This window comes from Haliotis rufescens, unplaced genomic scaffold (assembly GCF_023055435.1).
Source record: "Haliotis rufescens isolate VD_foot unplaced genomic scaffold, xgHalRufe1.0.p SCAF_5, whole genome shotgun sequence".
Lineage (NCBI taxonomy): Eukaryota > Metazoa > Mollusca > Gastropoda > Lepetellida > Haliotidae > Haliotis > Haliotis rufescens.
The window spans coordinates 19,146,736-19,164,394 of NW_025964223.1; the positions used below are offsets into that span (position 1 = coordinate 19,146,736).

Below are 17,659 nucleotides of genomic sequence, written 5' to 3' on the forward strand. Positions count from 1 at the left end.
CGTTAAACCCAACTCACTCACTCACATGTCGATCAGACTATCACACACTGCTGACCAAGGGAGTGACATGGATGAATTAGTCCATCCTCTGTAGTCAGCTATCTCTCAGTAAGATGATAAAATGGTGGCCTACACAGGGACACCAGGGGGGAGAACTCCGTCCTTTACACACAGCTCACACAATGACACACTATCTCATCCTGAGACTCAAATACCACAAAGCTAACAGCCCTCTATGTATGCTGTAAGACCATGTTGAGGTATGGTATTTGAACTTTGGGCATAACCCAGTTCAAGTTTGAATTGGTTTGTCAAAATGGCCACCAATCCCAGTATTATCCACACAGCATTCATTGTAGCCAGCCATTGGGGTGAATTCGGAAATTGGTGATTGGGTCAAAATTATAATCAGAAGCATCTCAGCCATGTAGTGACAAGTCATGCAATGGGTTATTTTGACCTCAGAATCCCTGCCCCGGGATATAGGCATAATTAAAACACATGATGGTGTGGACGCTGTTGTCCAGTACATACCTGCTGCGGCAGCGCTGCTGATCCTGACGCTGTGGTTGGAGGGGACAAATGGGAGGATGGAGGGGAGAGGCAACTTGGCCTTGGCTTCAATAGAGTACAGAAACTCTCCTACAGTCTCGTTGAGGAAAATCACGGAACACTGACGGTCCCCAACTGCGAATGGCAGGAAGTGAATTTCGACCTCTGCTGTTGCATGTGGCTCAAGGTACACAGTCTTCATGGGGCTGAAGAAGGCGCTGAGGGAGGAGGACGATCCTTCTGGAACACCAACATCCATACATCAAGGATAACAACAGGAATAGACAGCCATACATCAAGGACAACAGGAACAGACAGCCATACATGAAGGATAACAACAGGAACAGACAGCCATACATCAAGGATAACAGGAACAGACAGTCATACATCAAGGATAACAACAGGAACAGACAGCCATACATCAAGGATAACAGGAACAGACAGTCATACATCAAGGATAACAACAGGAACAGACAGCCATACATGAAGGATAACAACAGGAACAGACAGCCATACATCAAGGATAACAGGAACAGACAGCCATACATCAAGGAGAACTTGAACAGACAGCGACACATCAAGGATAACAACAGGAACAGACAGCCATACATCAAGGATAACAGGAACAGACAGCCATACATCAAGGATAACAGGAACAGACAGCCATACATCAAGGATAACAACAGGAACAGACAGCCATACATCAAGGATAACAGGAACAGACAGCCATACATCAAGGAAAACAACAGCGATACATCAAGGATAACAGGAACAGACAGTCATACATCAAGGATAACAGGAACAGACAGCCATACATCAAGGATAACAGGAACAGACAGTCATACATCAAGGATAACAGGAACAGACAGCCATACATCAAGGATAACAGGAACAGACAGTCATACATCAAGGATAACAACAGGAACAGACAGCCACACATCAAGGATAACAACAGGAACAGCCAGCCATACATCAAGGATAACAACAGGAACAGACAGCCATACATCAAGGATAACAACAGGAACAGACAGCCATACATCAAGGATAACAGGAACAGACAGCGATACGTTAAGGATAACAGGAACAGACAGTCATACGTCAAGGATAACACAGGAACATATAACCATATATCAGGGAGGTTGTTATGGTACAAGTCAGAGAAACAAGCCAACCTTTCTGTCCATCAATGATCTCTGCGGTCTCCCCAGGTCGGATAGGGGGTGAAGAGGGGGGTGTGTCGGGACGCTTCTGTCCATGGTTCACCTTGGACTTGATCACCTTCTTCTTCTTTTCCTTGGGTCGCATGAGGGCGGTCGGTTTACTGGGGTCCAGCGCCGCATCGTTGCTTGCCTCCACCAGGATGATGCGGAACTCAGCTCCTTCGTCAAATGGGTTGGTGACGTCTAGCAGGATGCGCTCTAGCTCATAACAGGGAGACTCCACCTTGATGGTGGACTGTAAAACAAGCAGGTTACTACAGCAAACTGTGGCTAGGGGACCACACTCAGCAATATTCCAGATATAGGACAGCAGCCTGTAAATAATTGAATCTGGGCCAGACAATCCAGTGATTGATATTATGAGCAACGATCCACTCAGTCGAGGTTGGTTTGCTGGTTTGTTGTTTAACACCGCACTCAGCAATATTCCAGCTATATGACGGCGGTCTGTAAATAATCGAGTCTGGACCAGACGATCCAGTGATTAATATCATGAGCATCGATCCACACAATTGGGATCGATGACATGCATCAACCAAGTCAGCGAGTCTGACCACCCAATCCCGTTAGTCGCCTTTTACGACAAGCATAGTCACCTTTTACGGCAAGCATGGGTTGCTGAAGACCTATTCTACCCCGGAATCTTCACGGGTCCACTCAGTCGAGGAATGAGGACATGCAATCAACCAAGTCACAGAGTATGTTCAAAATCGATCCATTATGTAGCCTCTCATGGCCAGCATTGGTTGCTGGGAACCTATTCTAACTTGGAATCCCTGTGGGGCGGCCATTATAGTAACTTGGTTATATCTTATTTTTCTTGTCACACGAGGTGAGTGAGTGAGTGAGTGAGTGAGTTTAGTTTTACACCGCTTTTGGTAATATTCCAACAATATCACAGTTGGGGGCACCAGAAATGGGCTTCACATATTGTACTCATGTCGGGAATCGAACCCGGGTGTTCGGCATGACAAGCAAAAGCTATAACCACAAGGCTACCCGACCGCCCCTGTCACACAAGGAAGCGAATCACCACAACATATTATATCTGACTTCATATATCTGATCATATATTGTCTCACACTATCACATCCTGGATACTTGGTCCAGTGGAGTTTTTATAGAGTAATGAGAATTCACATATGTACCGGTACAATGATGTGTTTTATTTCAGTTAACATGAAGTACAGGGCCTGAAGTGAGTGAGTGAGTGAGTGAGTGAGTGAGTGAGTGAGTGAGTGAGTGAGTATGGTTTTATGCCGCTTTTAGCAATATTGCAGCAATATCATGGCGGGTGACACCAGAAATAGGTATCACACATTGTATCCATGAGGAAAATCGAACTTAGGTTTTCGGCATGACGATTGAACCACTAGACTAAAAACAACAGTTCAAGCATTAAAAATGACCTCTCCTACTATAACACATGTATTTTCAACAAAACAACAGCGTTCACATCATGCATGCTTCCTGTGCACTGGCTGTGGCTAAGCAGTGTGAGGCAGGTGTTTCCCCAGGTATTGTGTAGCCTCCATGTGGATGGTACTGAGTGGCCCTAGGTAGCATGCTGTAGCAACTGTACACAACAAGACAAGGACAGTGGATGCAGTACAGTCAGTGCAGTAGTTTGGGGGTGTCTCTCTGCAGGACACACCCTCGTCCAGCTCATCAAGTGTGGCATGTTTAGTACTTCCCATCAACATGATCAGCATGTATAGCTACTGGGTGGACAGGCTGTATGCCATCATGTTGAAGATTGTCAGATTATCCAGTCGGTGATCTGGAGAAGACAATCCAGAAACTGACAGTTTGAGAATAAATAGAATTTCAATAGCCACCCTAAGCAACCAGTGACACTGACAGGGGAATTGTGACATGTATGGGTTATCAGGGACCTAGTGGCAACAGGAGACTTGTGACAAGTCTGGGTACTCAGGGACCTAGTGGCAACAGGGGACTTGTGACAAGTCTGGGTTATCAGGGACCTAGTGGCAACAGGGGACTTGTGACAAGTATGGGTTATCAGGGGACTTGTGGCAAGTCTGGGTTATCAGGGACCTAGTGGCAACAGGGGACTTGTGGCAAGTCTGGGTTATCAGGGACCTAGTGGCAACAGGAGACTTGTGACAAGTCTGGGTAATCAGGGACCTAGTGGCAACAGGGGACTTGTGACAAGTCTGGGTTATCAGGGACCTAGTGGCAACAGGGGACTTGTGGCAAGTCTGGGTTATCAGGGACCTAGTGGCAACAGGAGACTTGTGACATGTATGGGTTATCAGGGACCTAGTGGCAACAGGAGACTTGTGACAAGTCTGGGTAATCAGGGACCTAGTGGCAACAGGGGACTTGTGACAAGTCTGGGTTATCAGGGACCTAGTGGCAACAGGGGACTTGTGACAAGTCTGGGTTATCAGGGACCTAGTGGCAACAGGGGACTTGTGACAAGTCTGGGTTATCAGGGACCTAGTGGCAACAGGGGACTTGTGACAAGTCTGGGTTATCAGGGACCTAGTGGCAACAGGGGACTTGTGACAAGTCTGGGTTATCAGGGACCTAGTGGCAACAGGGGACTTGTGACAAGTATGGGTTATCAGGGGACTTGTGGCAAGTCTGGGTTATCAGGGACCTAGTGGCAACAGGGGACTTGTGACAAGTCTGGGTTATCAGGGACCTAGTGGCAACAGGGGACTTGTGACAAGTCTGGGTTATCAGGGACCTAGTGGCAACAGGAGACTTGTGACAAGTCTGGGTTATCAGGGACCTAGTGGCAACAGGGGACTTGTGACAAGTCTGGGTTATCAGGGGACTTGTGGCAAGTCTTGGTTATCAGGGACCTAGTGGCAACAGGAGACCTGTGACAAGTCTGGGTTATCAGGGACCTAGTGGCAACAGGGGACTTGTGACAAGTATGGGTTATCAGGGGACTTGTGGCAAGTCTGGGTTATCAGGGACCTAGTGGCAACAGGGGACTTGTGACAAGTCTGGGTTATCAGGGACCTAGTGGCAACAGGGGACTTGTGACAAGTCTGGGTTATCAGGGACCTAGTGGCAACAGGGGACTTGTGACAAGTCTGGGTTATCAGGGACCTATTGTTCTAATCATGGGTTATCAGAGACCTATAGCGCAAGGGTTAAGGGCAAAACCCATACAGAAGACAAACATGGGTACCTGGGGGCAGACACAGCCCCAAATCCGAGCTGCCCATTCAGGCAGCCAATGAAACACGGACAAAGATGACAGCTAGTGAGTGATTGTGTCCAGTGCACGTACAGCAGAAACACTGTCCCACTTACCTTTAGCCCGTCTCTGTCAGCAGAGGCAACAACAAACTCATTAAACCACAAACACAGCAATAAAACATGGGATGAGGCAGAATGTTAGTATCAACCCTAGCTCCTCTCAACAGCTGGGCATAGCATAGTGTCAGGTGAAAAACTGGACATTCATTTTGTCAAAATAACTCATTTTGTGTTGTTCGTAAAGGCTACTTTGTCAAGTTGGTGCCACTTGGAGTATGATGAATAAAACCGAGAAACATTTGAGGAGATTTGTCATGTATAGCAGTAAAGGCTGGTGTTTATCAGTTAGTTAAATATACACCATCTTCCAACCCTTACCATTTCTAGCCTACTTTTCAGTGTTAAAATAGACACTCTCAGAATTGGACTATCGCACATATCAAAAGTCCAATCAGAACATTTTCCAAAACCAGCATCTGGGTTCCGTGAAGCGAAGACAAATACTTTTCAAGTCTATCCAAGTTTTCAAGCAACTCCCCCAAGTACTTTAAGTACCTTTTATACATTTGAATTTTAACTCGAACGACTGAACACTTTTCCCAGTAACTAAGATGCAGTGCTATTTTTAGACCTACCATGCTAAGCATTTCATGTTACTGTAAAATCAGGACTGCTCAGTAGAGAAAAACATTTCAGAACGTATCAGACTGAAACTGAATGGTAATCCATGAATGCAGAAAAGGGACAAATAAAACTGTAAATAGATTGTCCCATGTGAGATAGACCTACTCAAAGACGTATATACATCTTTGACCAACTTGACTGCAAACACGTCATTTAAAAATTGACCTTTACTTTGTGTGAGTTCATTGGAGTATGAACCTTCATAGAGAGAGGGCCAAACTGTATGAACGTCGGAGCATTTCTCAATGTATACTAAAACGCTGAGACCAAGAATAAAGGTTCTAAATGATCAGAAAGAACGATTATGTATGTTTTCGTGCTATGGAATTCCCAGGGGTTTCCCCAGGAATGTGGAAGTAGTCCGTCAGTGTTGACGTCATTTCAAGAACACCATCTCGTGAAAAACGTATGAACGTCAAATTGTGTCGTTCATACACTTATGAACGTCAATTTCGCGGTCATGTGACCGACCTCTTGTCCAATGGAAAAGCTGTATATCGTGTAAACTTCAAATTAAAAAATTATAGCCCTATAACAGTCGTAACTCCAAAAGTTCATCATGTCCTAATGCCAGTCGTTGCGCTACAATAGCTTTGTGAAATAGGGCCAGGTACCACATGCACAAAGCTTCCTTAGTGCTACGACTGCTGAAGTCAGTGTTAGATCGCTTTGTGCAAGTGTGCCCTCAAAAGATGGAGGATTAGAGGCCCAGAGAAGTTAATTAATAACAGAACAGGAAAGCAACAGCAGCACTGGGTTAGTCGGAGTTAGTCAAACAAACCACAAGAGTAGCAAAACAAACCATATACCTCACAGTGTCTGGAGTTCTGTAAGCAGAGGCATTGGTACTACATCATGCATGCTCGTTAAAGATTAACAGCAAGATTAACAGCTACACCAACCACAAGTGTTAGCATTACGATTAACAGAATTATTGGCTAAAATCACTAAGCATGGAATTATGATAAAATAAGTCTAGAAACAGAACGAGTAAAACTGATGTATTTGAAAGATTAGATGAAGGGATGTACATTTTGAGAGAAAAACATAGAATATGCAATCTGGAATATGAAGTTTATACTGCATTCAAATTATATAATGATAATATGAAAAAATACGGAAATATTCAACAGCAAATGCTACATAAACATACCTTCGGTGTGATGTTATCAATTTGTGTTCGAAGGTTAAAGGTCAAGGTTGTTGCAGTGGCTGACCCCTGTCTGCGACCAACTAAGACAAGCACAGCTTCAGCTGGTCGCAGGAAGCAGCTGGTGAACTCTACAGCCATGGGAAAGGTGCTGCGGGATGGGACCGTGATGACGTCCCCCTTCGGGATACGGAAGTTGCGGGCATCCCTTCCTGCCACCAATACCTGGTACACCAAAGGCTTGCCACTTGGGTTGCTCAACTTCACCTGAACACAGAGGGGGTCAAGGTCACAGAGGGGTCATGGCTACAGAGAGGGTGAAGGTCACAAAGGGTCAAAAGCTAGCACAACAACCTGTTCCAGGGGTTTCCTGCTCAACAACGCACATCTTTCAATTTGTAGAAAACTTAACATGATTTTGAAACATAAAATCACAATGTACGAAATGTTTTAATGCATGTGGAAATGAAATAAACTCATTCTAATGGGCATGCTATGTTAATGTGCTGTAAAATAATGTTTGAGCTGATCAATACAATAGTGACATGCCATATCATATGTCGCTCTCAGCCAAAAAAGTACCTTACATAGAATGGTTATATTTACAATGATTACTCTGCCATCAGTTGGGAGGAAAATACCATCATCTGTTTGTTCAATAGATGTAGGGGGCGGTCGGGTAGCCTAGTGGTTAAAGCGTTCGCTCGTCACGCTGAAGACCCGGGTTCGATTCCCGACATGGGTACAATGTGTGAAGCCCATTTCTGGTGTCCCCCACCGTGATATTGCTGGAATATTGCTTAAAGCGGCGTAAAACCATACTGACTCACTCACTCAATAGATGTAGAGTTGACAAAGTTGATATCTAAACCTCCATTATGCATGTGATCATAAAAGATAGCTACACAATAAATCGCAAAGAACAATGAAGATTGAAGCATGCTTTATTTCACGATTTCTAAATATTCGAACTTGATGAAGTCGTAAATTGTACGACGTTATTTTTGAGAGGGAAGTGTGTTGTGAGTTGTTCCCCGTAGATGTAGCCGGGCTACACAGATAAACGCAATGGCCAAACGATCACATCCAAAAGTCGGAGAGATATGACAATAGGAAAAAAGGTACAGATAATTGATGTGAAAATTGTGAGAATATGCGGGAAATAGCAAACTTATCCCCCTGTTCATAAAATGGACATGTTCGACATTGCCGAGGTCGAAATTGTATTCAGGGAGTCATCATTATTTAAAAACGGGTAAATATTTTTAAAGCTTGTACATTTGATTAACATCCTTAAAGAAGCTGTACATAATGTTGATATCTCATATAAGAAAAAAATGACTTGTGGTCATTGTTTATCATACAACAAAACACTGAGAATAAACCACTCAGGGCTGTGCATCTCATGGTTTATTCTCCCTGCTGTGTTTTATTGTACAATAAACAACTTCCGCTCATCCTTGAAATGCTCTTCCGCAACCCATGGTTGTAGTAAGAAGCAGTTGATGGAATTGGGTTGACAGATTCGCTGACTTGGTTGATACATGTCATCGTATCTCAATTACATAGATCTAGAGCAATGCTCATGATGTCAGTTAGAGGTTTGTCAGGTCCAGCCTCAATTATTCTTTTTTTTTTCTTTTTTTTCTTTTATTGTTTTTAGAAAGATGCACCTGTTACATAAATGGGCTTCCGCCCAGGGTAGCAGAAAGCCCATGACATAAAGCACAACTTATCAGTACATCTTACTTTGTTGTTTTTTTACAGAAAATAACATACTTCTCACTCACACATTCACTCTTGTTTATATATCATATTGCAGTTTAGGCAAGTACATGGTCTCAAACATTAAAATCTTAAGTACAAAACTAAAATTAAATTGAAAGCTGCTCCTCATTTTCGAAAAGTTGATGATACAGCATCCAAGCACCGTAGAATTTCTGTTGATTACCTGTCTCCAGCCTCAATTATTTACACACCGCCATCATATAAAGCTTGAATATTGCTGAGTGCAGCGTTAAAGAAATAAAGGCAAAGGTTCACACAGCAACATCTGTTCTTTACTAGCTAGCTCCTTTCACTATGTCTCCAGCCATGACAACATTTAAACTATGTCTATTAAAAAAAGACCATCGTTTCTTTCTGCAACAGCCTGCAGCTGGCACATACATTGCCCCCCAGTTTACCTGTCTAGCGACCGTGGCGTGTAGACTGCCAGTGAAGTCCACGGTGGACTTGGGGAGGTACTGAGGCAGATGCTGGTACAGGTGCACACTCAGCAGCATCAGGGAGATGGGGTTTGGGTCCGTGATGTCGATAGCCTGGAAACAGAGGAAAATCATGATTCAGTGATCCCTCGCTATTGCGCCCTACTATTTATAGCTAACTCAGTTATAGCCCACTGTAATGGAGGGCTCCAAAGATTTACTTACATTTTTAATGAACTCAAGTTTTACACAGACACAATGTTTTTCCCCATCTCAAAAAACATTATCATCTGAGCATGTAACACCTGAAATACGAGTCCACAAACCTGAACTGAAGTATGCAATTAATCCCATTAGTATACTATCTGGTCTCCATCCTGGTTAAACCGCCCATCGTCTATAACGCTCATCAACTATTTGGACCCCAAAGGGAGCGGCATTGTGGTGAGGGATCACTGTACACTTGATACTACAGACTTAGACACTACACTACAATCTGACCATAAAGGACCTTCAGAAGAATGAAAATATCTTTGATAGTTTGTGAATATGTATTCAATAACCTTTGTACTTCTGTATCATCAAAGAGAATGTTCTCCTGCCATACAGTGACCCCTTTGTAAACTCTTGCAGACTGTTACTTCACATTTATATTTATATAAATAAATTGCAGGTGATTTCATAGCATTTGATGGCTTACCAAACAAATCTGTTCGGGAGTATGGTCCCATCAACCGAAAGTGAATTAGGCCACACCCACTAGCAGACTGCTGTTTCCTGATTGACTGATATTGGATCGCATTATTGCACTGAACGCTGTCACTGATTTTGTACAGTCTACATTTTTTATGTTAATGACTAAGTAAGCAGTTCATGAAAATCTGACTGTTGATTGATTTATAAGAATGAATTCTCAAATAACAAATGGTGCTGAGCTTGAGAAACAGCAACGATCTTGATGTAGAAAGAATTAAGCATATGCTGAGGTCCCCTCACCTGAATATCATAGTCAATCCCTGCATATCTCATGGCGTTGACGACCTTGAGGGCATTGTGCAGGCACTGCTCGGCGTTGGATGGGTGGGTGTACATGTCCTTCAGGTGGCTGGCAGTCTGGAACACAATACATTCAGCAGGTACATTCACCAGTACCCAACACCACAACAATACATTCAGCAGGTACATTGGAGCACTCCAAAACACCAGAATAATACATTCAGCAGTACCCAAGACATTCAGCAGGTTCTTTGGAACACTCCACAACACCTCAACAATACATTCACCAGAACACAACACATTCAGCAGGTTCATTGGAACACTCCACAACACCACAACAATACATTCACCAGAACACACCACATTCAGCAGGTTCTTTGGAGCACTCCACAACACAACAACAATACATTCACCAGTACACAACACATTCAGCAGGTTCTTTGGAACACTCCACAACACCACAACAATACATTCACCAGAACACAACACATTCAGCAGGTTCTTTGAAGCACTCCACAACACAACAACAATACATTCACCAGTACACAACACATTCAGCAGGTTCTTTGGAACACTCCACAACACCACAACAATGCATTCACCTGTACCCAAGACATTCATTGTACAACACCACAAAAATACATTCACCAGAACCCAAGACATTCAGCAGGTTCTTTGGAACACTCCACAACACCACAACAATGCGTTCACCAGTACCCTAGACATTCAGCAGGTTCTTTCGAGTACTCCACAACACCACAACAATACATTTACCAGAACCCAAGACATTCAGCAGGTTCTTTGGAACACTCCACAACACCACAACAATGCATTCACCAGTACCCAAGACATTCATTGGAGCACTCCAAAACACCACAACAATACATTCACCAGTACCCAAGACATTCATTGGAACACTCCACAACACCACAACAATACGTTCACCATTACCCAAGACATTCATTGGAGCACTCCAAAACACCACAACAATACATTCACCAGTACCCAAGACATTCATTGGAACACTCCACAACACCACAACAATGCATTCACCAGTACACAAGACATTCAGCAGGTACATTCGAACACTCCACAACACCACAACAATACATTGGCCAGTCCCCAAAACATCCTGAACGATTCCCAGGGCCAGGAACATGGAAACACAGGTTTCCATTGCAAACAAGCAGTGTTTTGTTATCTGTCTCACTTGCATAGGACGCTATTTTTACTTTTCCCTGGCAATGCGTACAAGCTTACACAATCTTACATTCAGTTAGAACCTGAAGTTTAAACCTCTCATGTATTTCCCATCACAGTATACCAACGTGACTATATACGTATCAGAAGTATAACATATTATCAAAACACACAAAAGGACAAGGTACGATAAGGGCTCTTCTTGACCCAAGGAACATATATATATGAAGGATAGCTTCATAAATCATTATGAAAGTTATCAGATGTGTTTGTATGAATTATAACTTGGCTCATATCAACAACTGCAGTTTTGCAGCTTATAACAATCCTAAATGCATTGTAAGGCTGAAATCTTTCAAACTGTTTTAGAGGCTTAAGTGGTAAGTGTTTTCCTAATACTTGAACATGAGCAAGTCTTTACTCAAGATGATTTTCATAGATGTAGCTAACTGTAAGAACACATGGGAGAACTTCATCTTGGTTCACCGACTTACACTGTATTTACTGTGGGCCCAAAAGGTAACTTATCCAAACTCATCCTTTAATCATAGTTTTGAGTAAGGAATGGAATTTTGTGTTCACAAATACATCTAATTAAAAAAAAATATGTTTGTGTGGCTTTGTTCCATAGATTTAGATTTACAGAAACAGGCTGATGGTTCCATTGTGGAAGCAATCTCGAATAGCTCATGACACGGTGAGGGGTGAGGGGCGAGGAGCAAGGGACGAGGGGTGATGGATAAGGGGTGAGGGGTGATGGATGAGGGGTGAGGGGTGAGGGATGAGGTGTGAGGGACGAGGGGCAAGGGACGAGGGGTGATGGATGAGGGGCGAGGGGTGAGGGACGAGGGGCAAGGGACGAGGGGTGATGGATGAGGTGTGAGGGATGAGGGGTGAGGGACGAGGGGCAAGCAACGAGGGGTGATGGATGAGGTGTGAGGGATGATGGGTGAGGGACGAGGGGCAAGGGACGAGGGGTGATGGATGAGGTGTGAGGGATGATGGGTGAGGGACGAGGGCCAAGTGACGAAAGGGTGATGGATGAGGTGTGAGGGATGATGGGTGAGGGACGAGGGGCAAGGGACGAGGGGTGATGGATGAGGTGTGAGGGATGAGGGGTGAGGGACGAGGGCCAAGTGACGAAAGGGTGATGGATGAGGTGTGAGGGATGATGGGTGAGGGACGAGGGGCAAGGGACGAGGAGTGATGGATGAGGTGTGAGGGATGAGGTGTGAGGGATGAGGGACGAGGGGTGAGGGACGAGGGGTGAGGGGCGAGGGGTGATGGATGAGGTGTGAGGGATGTTGGGTGAGGGACGAGGGGCAAGGGAAGAGGGGTGATGGATGAGGTGTGAGGGATGAGGGGTGAGGGACGAGGGGCATGGGGAGAGATCATTAACTGTATTATCTGATGTCAGGTTGACATTTACAATAAAATACATGCACCTCGCAGCCAGGAAACTGCAAGCTTTAAAAGATGACAAAACAGAAAGAGAACATGAGCTCCAAACACTGCCACAGCACTGTACACACTTACCAGGAAGGGCATGTGAGCTCCCAACACTGCACCAAACACCAACCCATCCAGAAGGTCAAAGTCATAGTTGACAATCCATCGAGAAGATGGGACCCCACCTTCAATTGAGGGGAAACAAGGCAGATAAAAACAACATAAAACATATTCATTAAAGAAAGGGCTTTCATTTTGGTTAAGTCAACTACAAGACACAAAATCATTATCAAACATAATCTGATCTTACCACCTTAATAGACACACTTCTTTGAGAGGCATTTGGAAGTTAGCGCACTAAGTTTGTTTTTTGTTTGTTTGTTTGTTGTTTAATGCCACACTCGGAAATATTCCAGCCATATGACGGTGGAGTGGACCAGGCAACCCAGTGATTGACATCATGAGCATCGTTCTAGATCTATGTAATTGGGATACGATGACATGCTTCAACCAAGTCAGCGAGCCTGACCACCCGATCCTGTTAGTCGCCTTTTACAGCAAGAATGGGTCGCTGAAGACCTATTCTACCCCGGATCTTCATGGGTTTGGAGTACTAAGAAAGGATAAGATATATGATGAACAACTTTTTTATTAATAAAGAAGCTGTAATTGTGATAAAGAAATTGTTCATCCATACATCTTATCCTTACTTAGTAGACACAGTCTTTTCATATTTCACTTCCCCTATGTCGGGTCAACTCACCATTGGGGCAGTTCTCCCACACTGTGTGCCTGTAGTGTTCAAAGTGGTGGTTGAGCCAGGAGAGTACGATGCGCTCAGAAACACAGTAGACGTTGCTGGACAGAGGGTCGGGGTTGATACTTGGCAGGGCCACGTTGCGGTCTGGAGAGGCCATGGTCTTCAGTGTGCGAGGCGTAATCTTCGCCAGAACCAGGGACTGCAAGTGAGACAGGAATGTCATATGGATCTACTTCATGAGGATCTTCCCCTGTCCAGAACCCCTATGTACATCAGCACTTGATAATCGGTGTTTGTGATAAGGATCGAGACACTAGGTGTTGAAAGTAGAAAGTAGGCATAATACTGTGAATTCTCGACACCCTTTCATTTCCCATAGGGATAGAAATAAACGAGTACGTAAATATCGTATGTCCACTGGGACAAATATCACATCACGCACACCAGTCTATTGTTCCAGTCATTATTGTTGATGTCATAGCTGACATTTGTTGACATCACACGACAATTGTGGTTTTCAAGACGCCAGTCGTCGTTCGTGCATTTTTCTAAAGTGGAGCTCAAAAGGATTAAGAAATAATGGATAAAAGAGAAATTATTACACTTGTATGTATGTCATTCTGATTTTTTGAAACTTGTGAAAGAATTCATGTTTTACCCTTGCTTTTGCTCGGAAAATACAAGAGTTCTGAGACTTGTTTTGTAAAATTAATATGACAAATATGCTCGTAAAATAATCACTATGTATTAACCACACATGGAGACCATCATGACAACACTGTAGAAATCATCATTAATGGGTAATTGAATGACTACAGCCACGATCTGAATCAGTAAAGTTATTGTAGCATGTAAGACTATCGACAACCGCCATGCAGCCTCCGACTCACCTTGTATATCTGCAGCAGTATGTCCGTCCATGCTCTCTTGGACACAGCTTCGAACACGTCCTCCTCCAGCTCTTCCTCATTGTCACGGATACGGCCAGCCTCCTCGGTCATCCCCTGGTTCACCAGCTCCATCTTGAGCTGCTGCTGAAGACGCTTCCACAGACTGTAGTCACGTGGTTCCATCAGATGCTCCGGCCTGATCGCAGCTACACAGGCTCCCTGACACCTGCGCAAACAAGCAAGAAAATCTATTACACAACAGATTAATTGATGAATTACCTGAGAAAATGTATATGTAGAATAGCAATGTCTTACCTGATTAAGTGAACAGGTAGATTCAATAACGATTACCTCAGGAAATGACTTACCTGAGGAAGTGGACAGGTAGATTCAACAATGACTTACCTGACAAAGTAAACAGGTAGATTTAACAATGATTTACCTGAGGAAGTGGACAGGTAGATTTAACAATGACTTACCTGAGGAAGTGGACAGGTAGATTAAACAACTACCTCAGGAAATGACTTACCTGAGGAAGTGAACAGGTAGATTCAACAATGACTTCCCTGAGGAAGTGAACAGGTAGATTTAACAATGACTTACCTGAACAAGTGGACAGGTAGATTTAACAATGATTACCTCATCAATGACTTACCTGAGGAAGGTGAGAAGTGTTGAGTGTTGCCAGTAGATCTGTTTGACCCTCTCTAGGGGGTCAGCAGGGAGGGAGGAGTTAAGGGGGATCCCTGGGACAGGACGCCCACTTAGATGGCTGATCATGTCGTAGATGGTCTTGAAGTCCTTTTTGAGATTGTTGGTGTCCCAGCCACCAGACTTCGGACCCTTGCCCCCCTCTTCCTCCGCTGGTTTGCGGGAGATGGCCCTACAACACAGACAGATATTATATATGCCGTGTCATCACAGATCAAAGCTTTGTTCAGTTCACAGGGCGAGACCAGTGATGCTCAGAGAGATACAGACAAATATTGTATATACAGTGTAATACTATACCACGTGTAATTCATGGAGACATGGTTCCACACATACCGAATGTAAATTATGCAAGACATGATTCGACACATGTACCTCACGGAGAAATATGTTTGACATATACCACATGTAATTCATGGAGAAATATGTTTGACATATACCACATGTAATTCATGGAGAAATATGTTTGACACATACCACATGTAATTCAAGGAGAAATATGTTTGACACATACCACATGTAATTCATGGAGAAATATGTTTGACATATACCACATGTAATTCATGGAGAAATATGTTTGACATATACCACATGTAATTCATGGAGAAATATGTTTGACACATACCACATGTAATTCAAGGAGAAATATGTTTGACACATACCACATGTAATTCATGGAGAAATATGTTTGACATATACCACATGTAATTCATGGAGAAATATGTTTGACACATACCACATGTAATTCATGGAGAAATATGTTCGACAGATATCCAATGTACTTCACGGAGAAATATGTTTGACATATACCACATATATTCATGGAGAAATATGTTTGACACATACCACATGTAATTCATGGAGAAATATGTTTGACATATACCACATGTAATTCATGGAGAAATTTGTTTGACACATACCACATGTAATTCAAGGAGAAAACATATACCACATGTAATTCGTGGAGAAATAGTTTCGACATATTACATTCATTCAAAAGAAATATGTTCAAACATACATGTAATTCAAATGGCAAATTAGTTTTGTCACCACCATTACCTCTAATTTAAAGTCTATCAGTTAAAGCTATAAAGAGTAACTATATTATGCATTTGTTCCTGTAAATAAGTTGAGAGCAGAGAATACTACAGAATTACTATCTATAGGCCCCTGCTAACTGGTGTGAGTTTGTCAGTAATATGATGCATCTTTGTTAGTTACTGTCTCCGATAAGTAAATGTCAATATGGCAACATGCTAACATAAAGTGCATGAAATATTGTTAACACAGATCTGAACCATCATCTTCTACCATCAGAAGGTAGTGTAATCAGGGCAATGTTAACACAGATCTGAACCATCATCTTCTACCCTCAGATTGTAGTGTAATCAGGGCAATGTTAACACAGATTTGAACCATCATCTTCTACCATCAGATTGTAGTGTAATCAGGGCAATGTTAACACAGATCTGAACCATCATCGTCTACCATCAGATTGTAGTGTAATCAGGGCAATGTTAACACAGATCTGAACCATCATCTTCTACCATCAGATTGTAGTGTAATCAGGGCAATGTTAACACAGATTTGAACCATCATCTTCTACCCTCAGATTGTAGTGTAATCAGGGCAATGTTAACACAGATCTGAACCATCATCGTCTACCATCAGATTGTAGTGTAATCAGGGCAATGTTAACACAGATCTGAACCATCATCTTCTACCCTCAGATTGTAGTGTAATCAGGGCAATGTTAACACAGATTTGAACCATCATCTTCTACCATCAGATTGTAGTGTAATCAGGGCAATGTTAACACAGATCTGAACCATCATCTTCTACCATCAGATTGTAGTGTCATCAGGGCAATGTTAACACAGATCTGAACCATCATCTTCTACCATCAGATTGTAGTGTCATCAGGGCAATGTTAACACAGATCTGAACCATCATCTTCTACCATCAGAAGGTAGTGTAATCAGGGCAATGTTAACACAGATCTGAACCATCATCTTCTACCATCAGATTGTAGTGTAATCAGGGCAATGTTAACACAGATTTGAACCATCATCTTCTACCATCAGATTGTAGTGTAATCAGGGCAATGTTAACACAGATCTGAACCATCATCTTCTACCATCAGAAGGTAGTGTAATCAGGGCAATGTTAACACAGATTTGAACCATCATCTTCTACCATCAGAAGGTAGTGTAATCAGGGCAATGTTAACACAGATCTGAACCATCATCTTCTACCATCAGATTGTAGTGTCATCAGGGCAATGTTAACACAGATCTGAACCATCATCGTCTACCATCAGATTGTAGTGTCATCAGGGCAATGTTAACACAGATCTGAACCATCATCTTCTACCATCAGATTGTAGTGTCATCAGGGCAATGTTAACACAGATCTGAACCATCATCTTCTACCATCAGAAGGTAGTGTAATCAGGGCAATGTTAACACAGATCTGAACCATCATCTTCTACCCTCAGATTGAACTGTAATCAGGGCAATGTTAACATGGATCTGAACCATCATCTTCTACCCTCAGATTGAACTGTAATCAGGGCAATGCTAACACAGATCTGACCCATC

General features: G+C 43.1%; 1 protein-coding gene across 5 annotated transcripts in view; it reads right to left on the reverse strand.

The window, feature by feature from the left end:
- The window catches only part of LOC124145188 (cilia and flagella-associated protein 47-like), an 88,976-nt gene that overhangs the window by 25,715 nt on the left and 45,602 nt on the right, over positions 1–17,659 (reverse strand). For 4 of the 5 annotated variants that reach the window (XM_048383560.1, XM_048383561.1, XM_048383563.1 and 1 more), the window contains 10 exons: positions 15,004–15,231; positions 14,349–14,574; positions 13,462–13,657; positions 12,786–12,883; positions 10,050–10,166; positions 9,033–9,167; positions 6,850–7,113; positions 6,506–6,523; positions 1,725–2,007; positions 535–792 (listed from right to left, as the gene is read on the reverse strand). In XM_048383560.1, coding sequence (XP_048239517.1) covers positions 535–792; positions 1,725–2,007; positions 6,506–6,523; positions 6,850–7,113; positions 9,033–9,167; positions 10,050–10,166; positions 12,786–12,883; positions 13,462–13,657; positions 14,349–14,574; positions 15,004–15,231 — 1,823 coding nt within the window. The remainder of the gene's footprint in view (positions 1–534; positions 793–1,724; positions 2,008–6,505; positions 6,524–6,849; positions 7,114–9,032; positions 9,168–10,049; positions 10,167–12,785; positions 12,884–13,461; positions 13,658–14,348; positions 14,575–15,003; positions 15,232–17,659) is intronic. The other variant, XM_048383562.1, reaches the window with a different exon arrangement.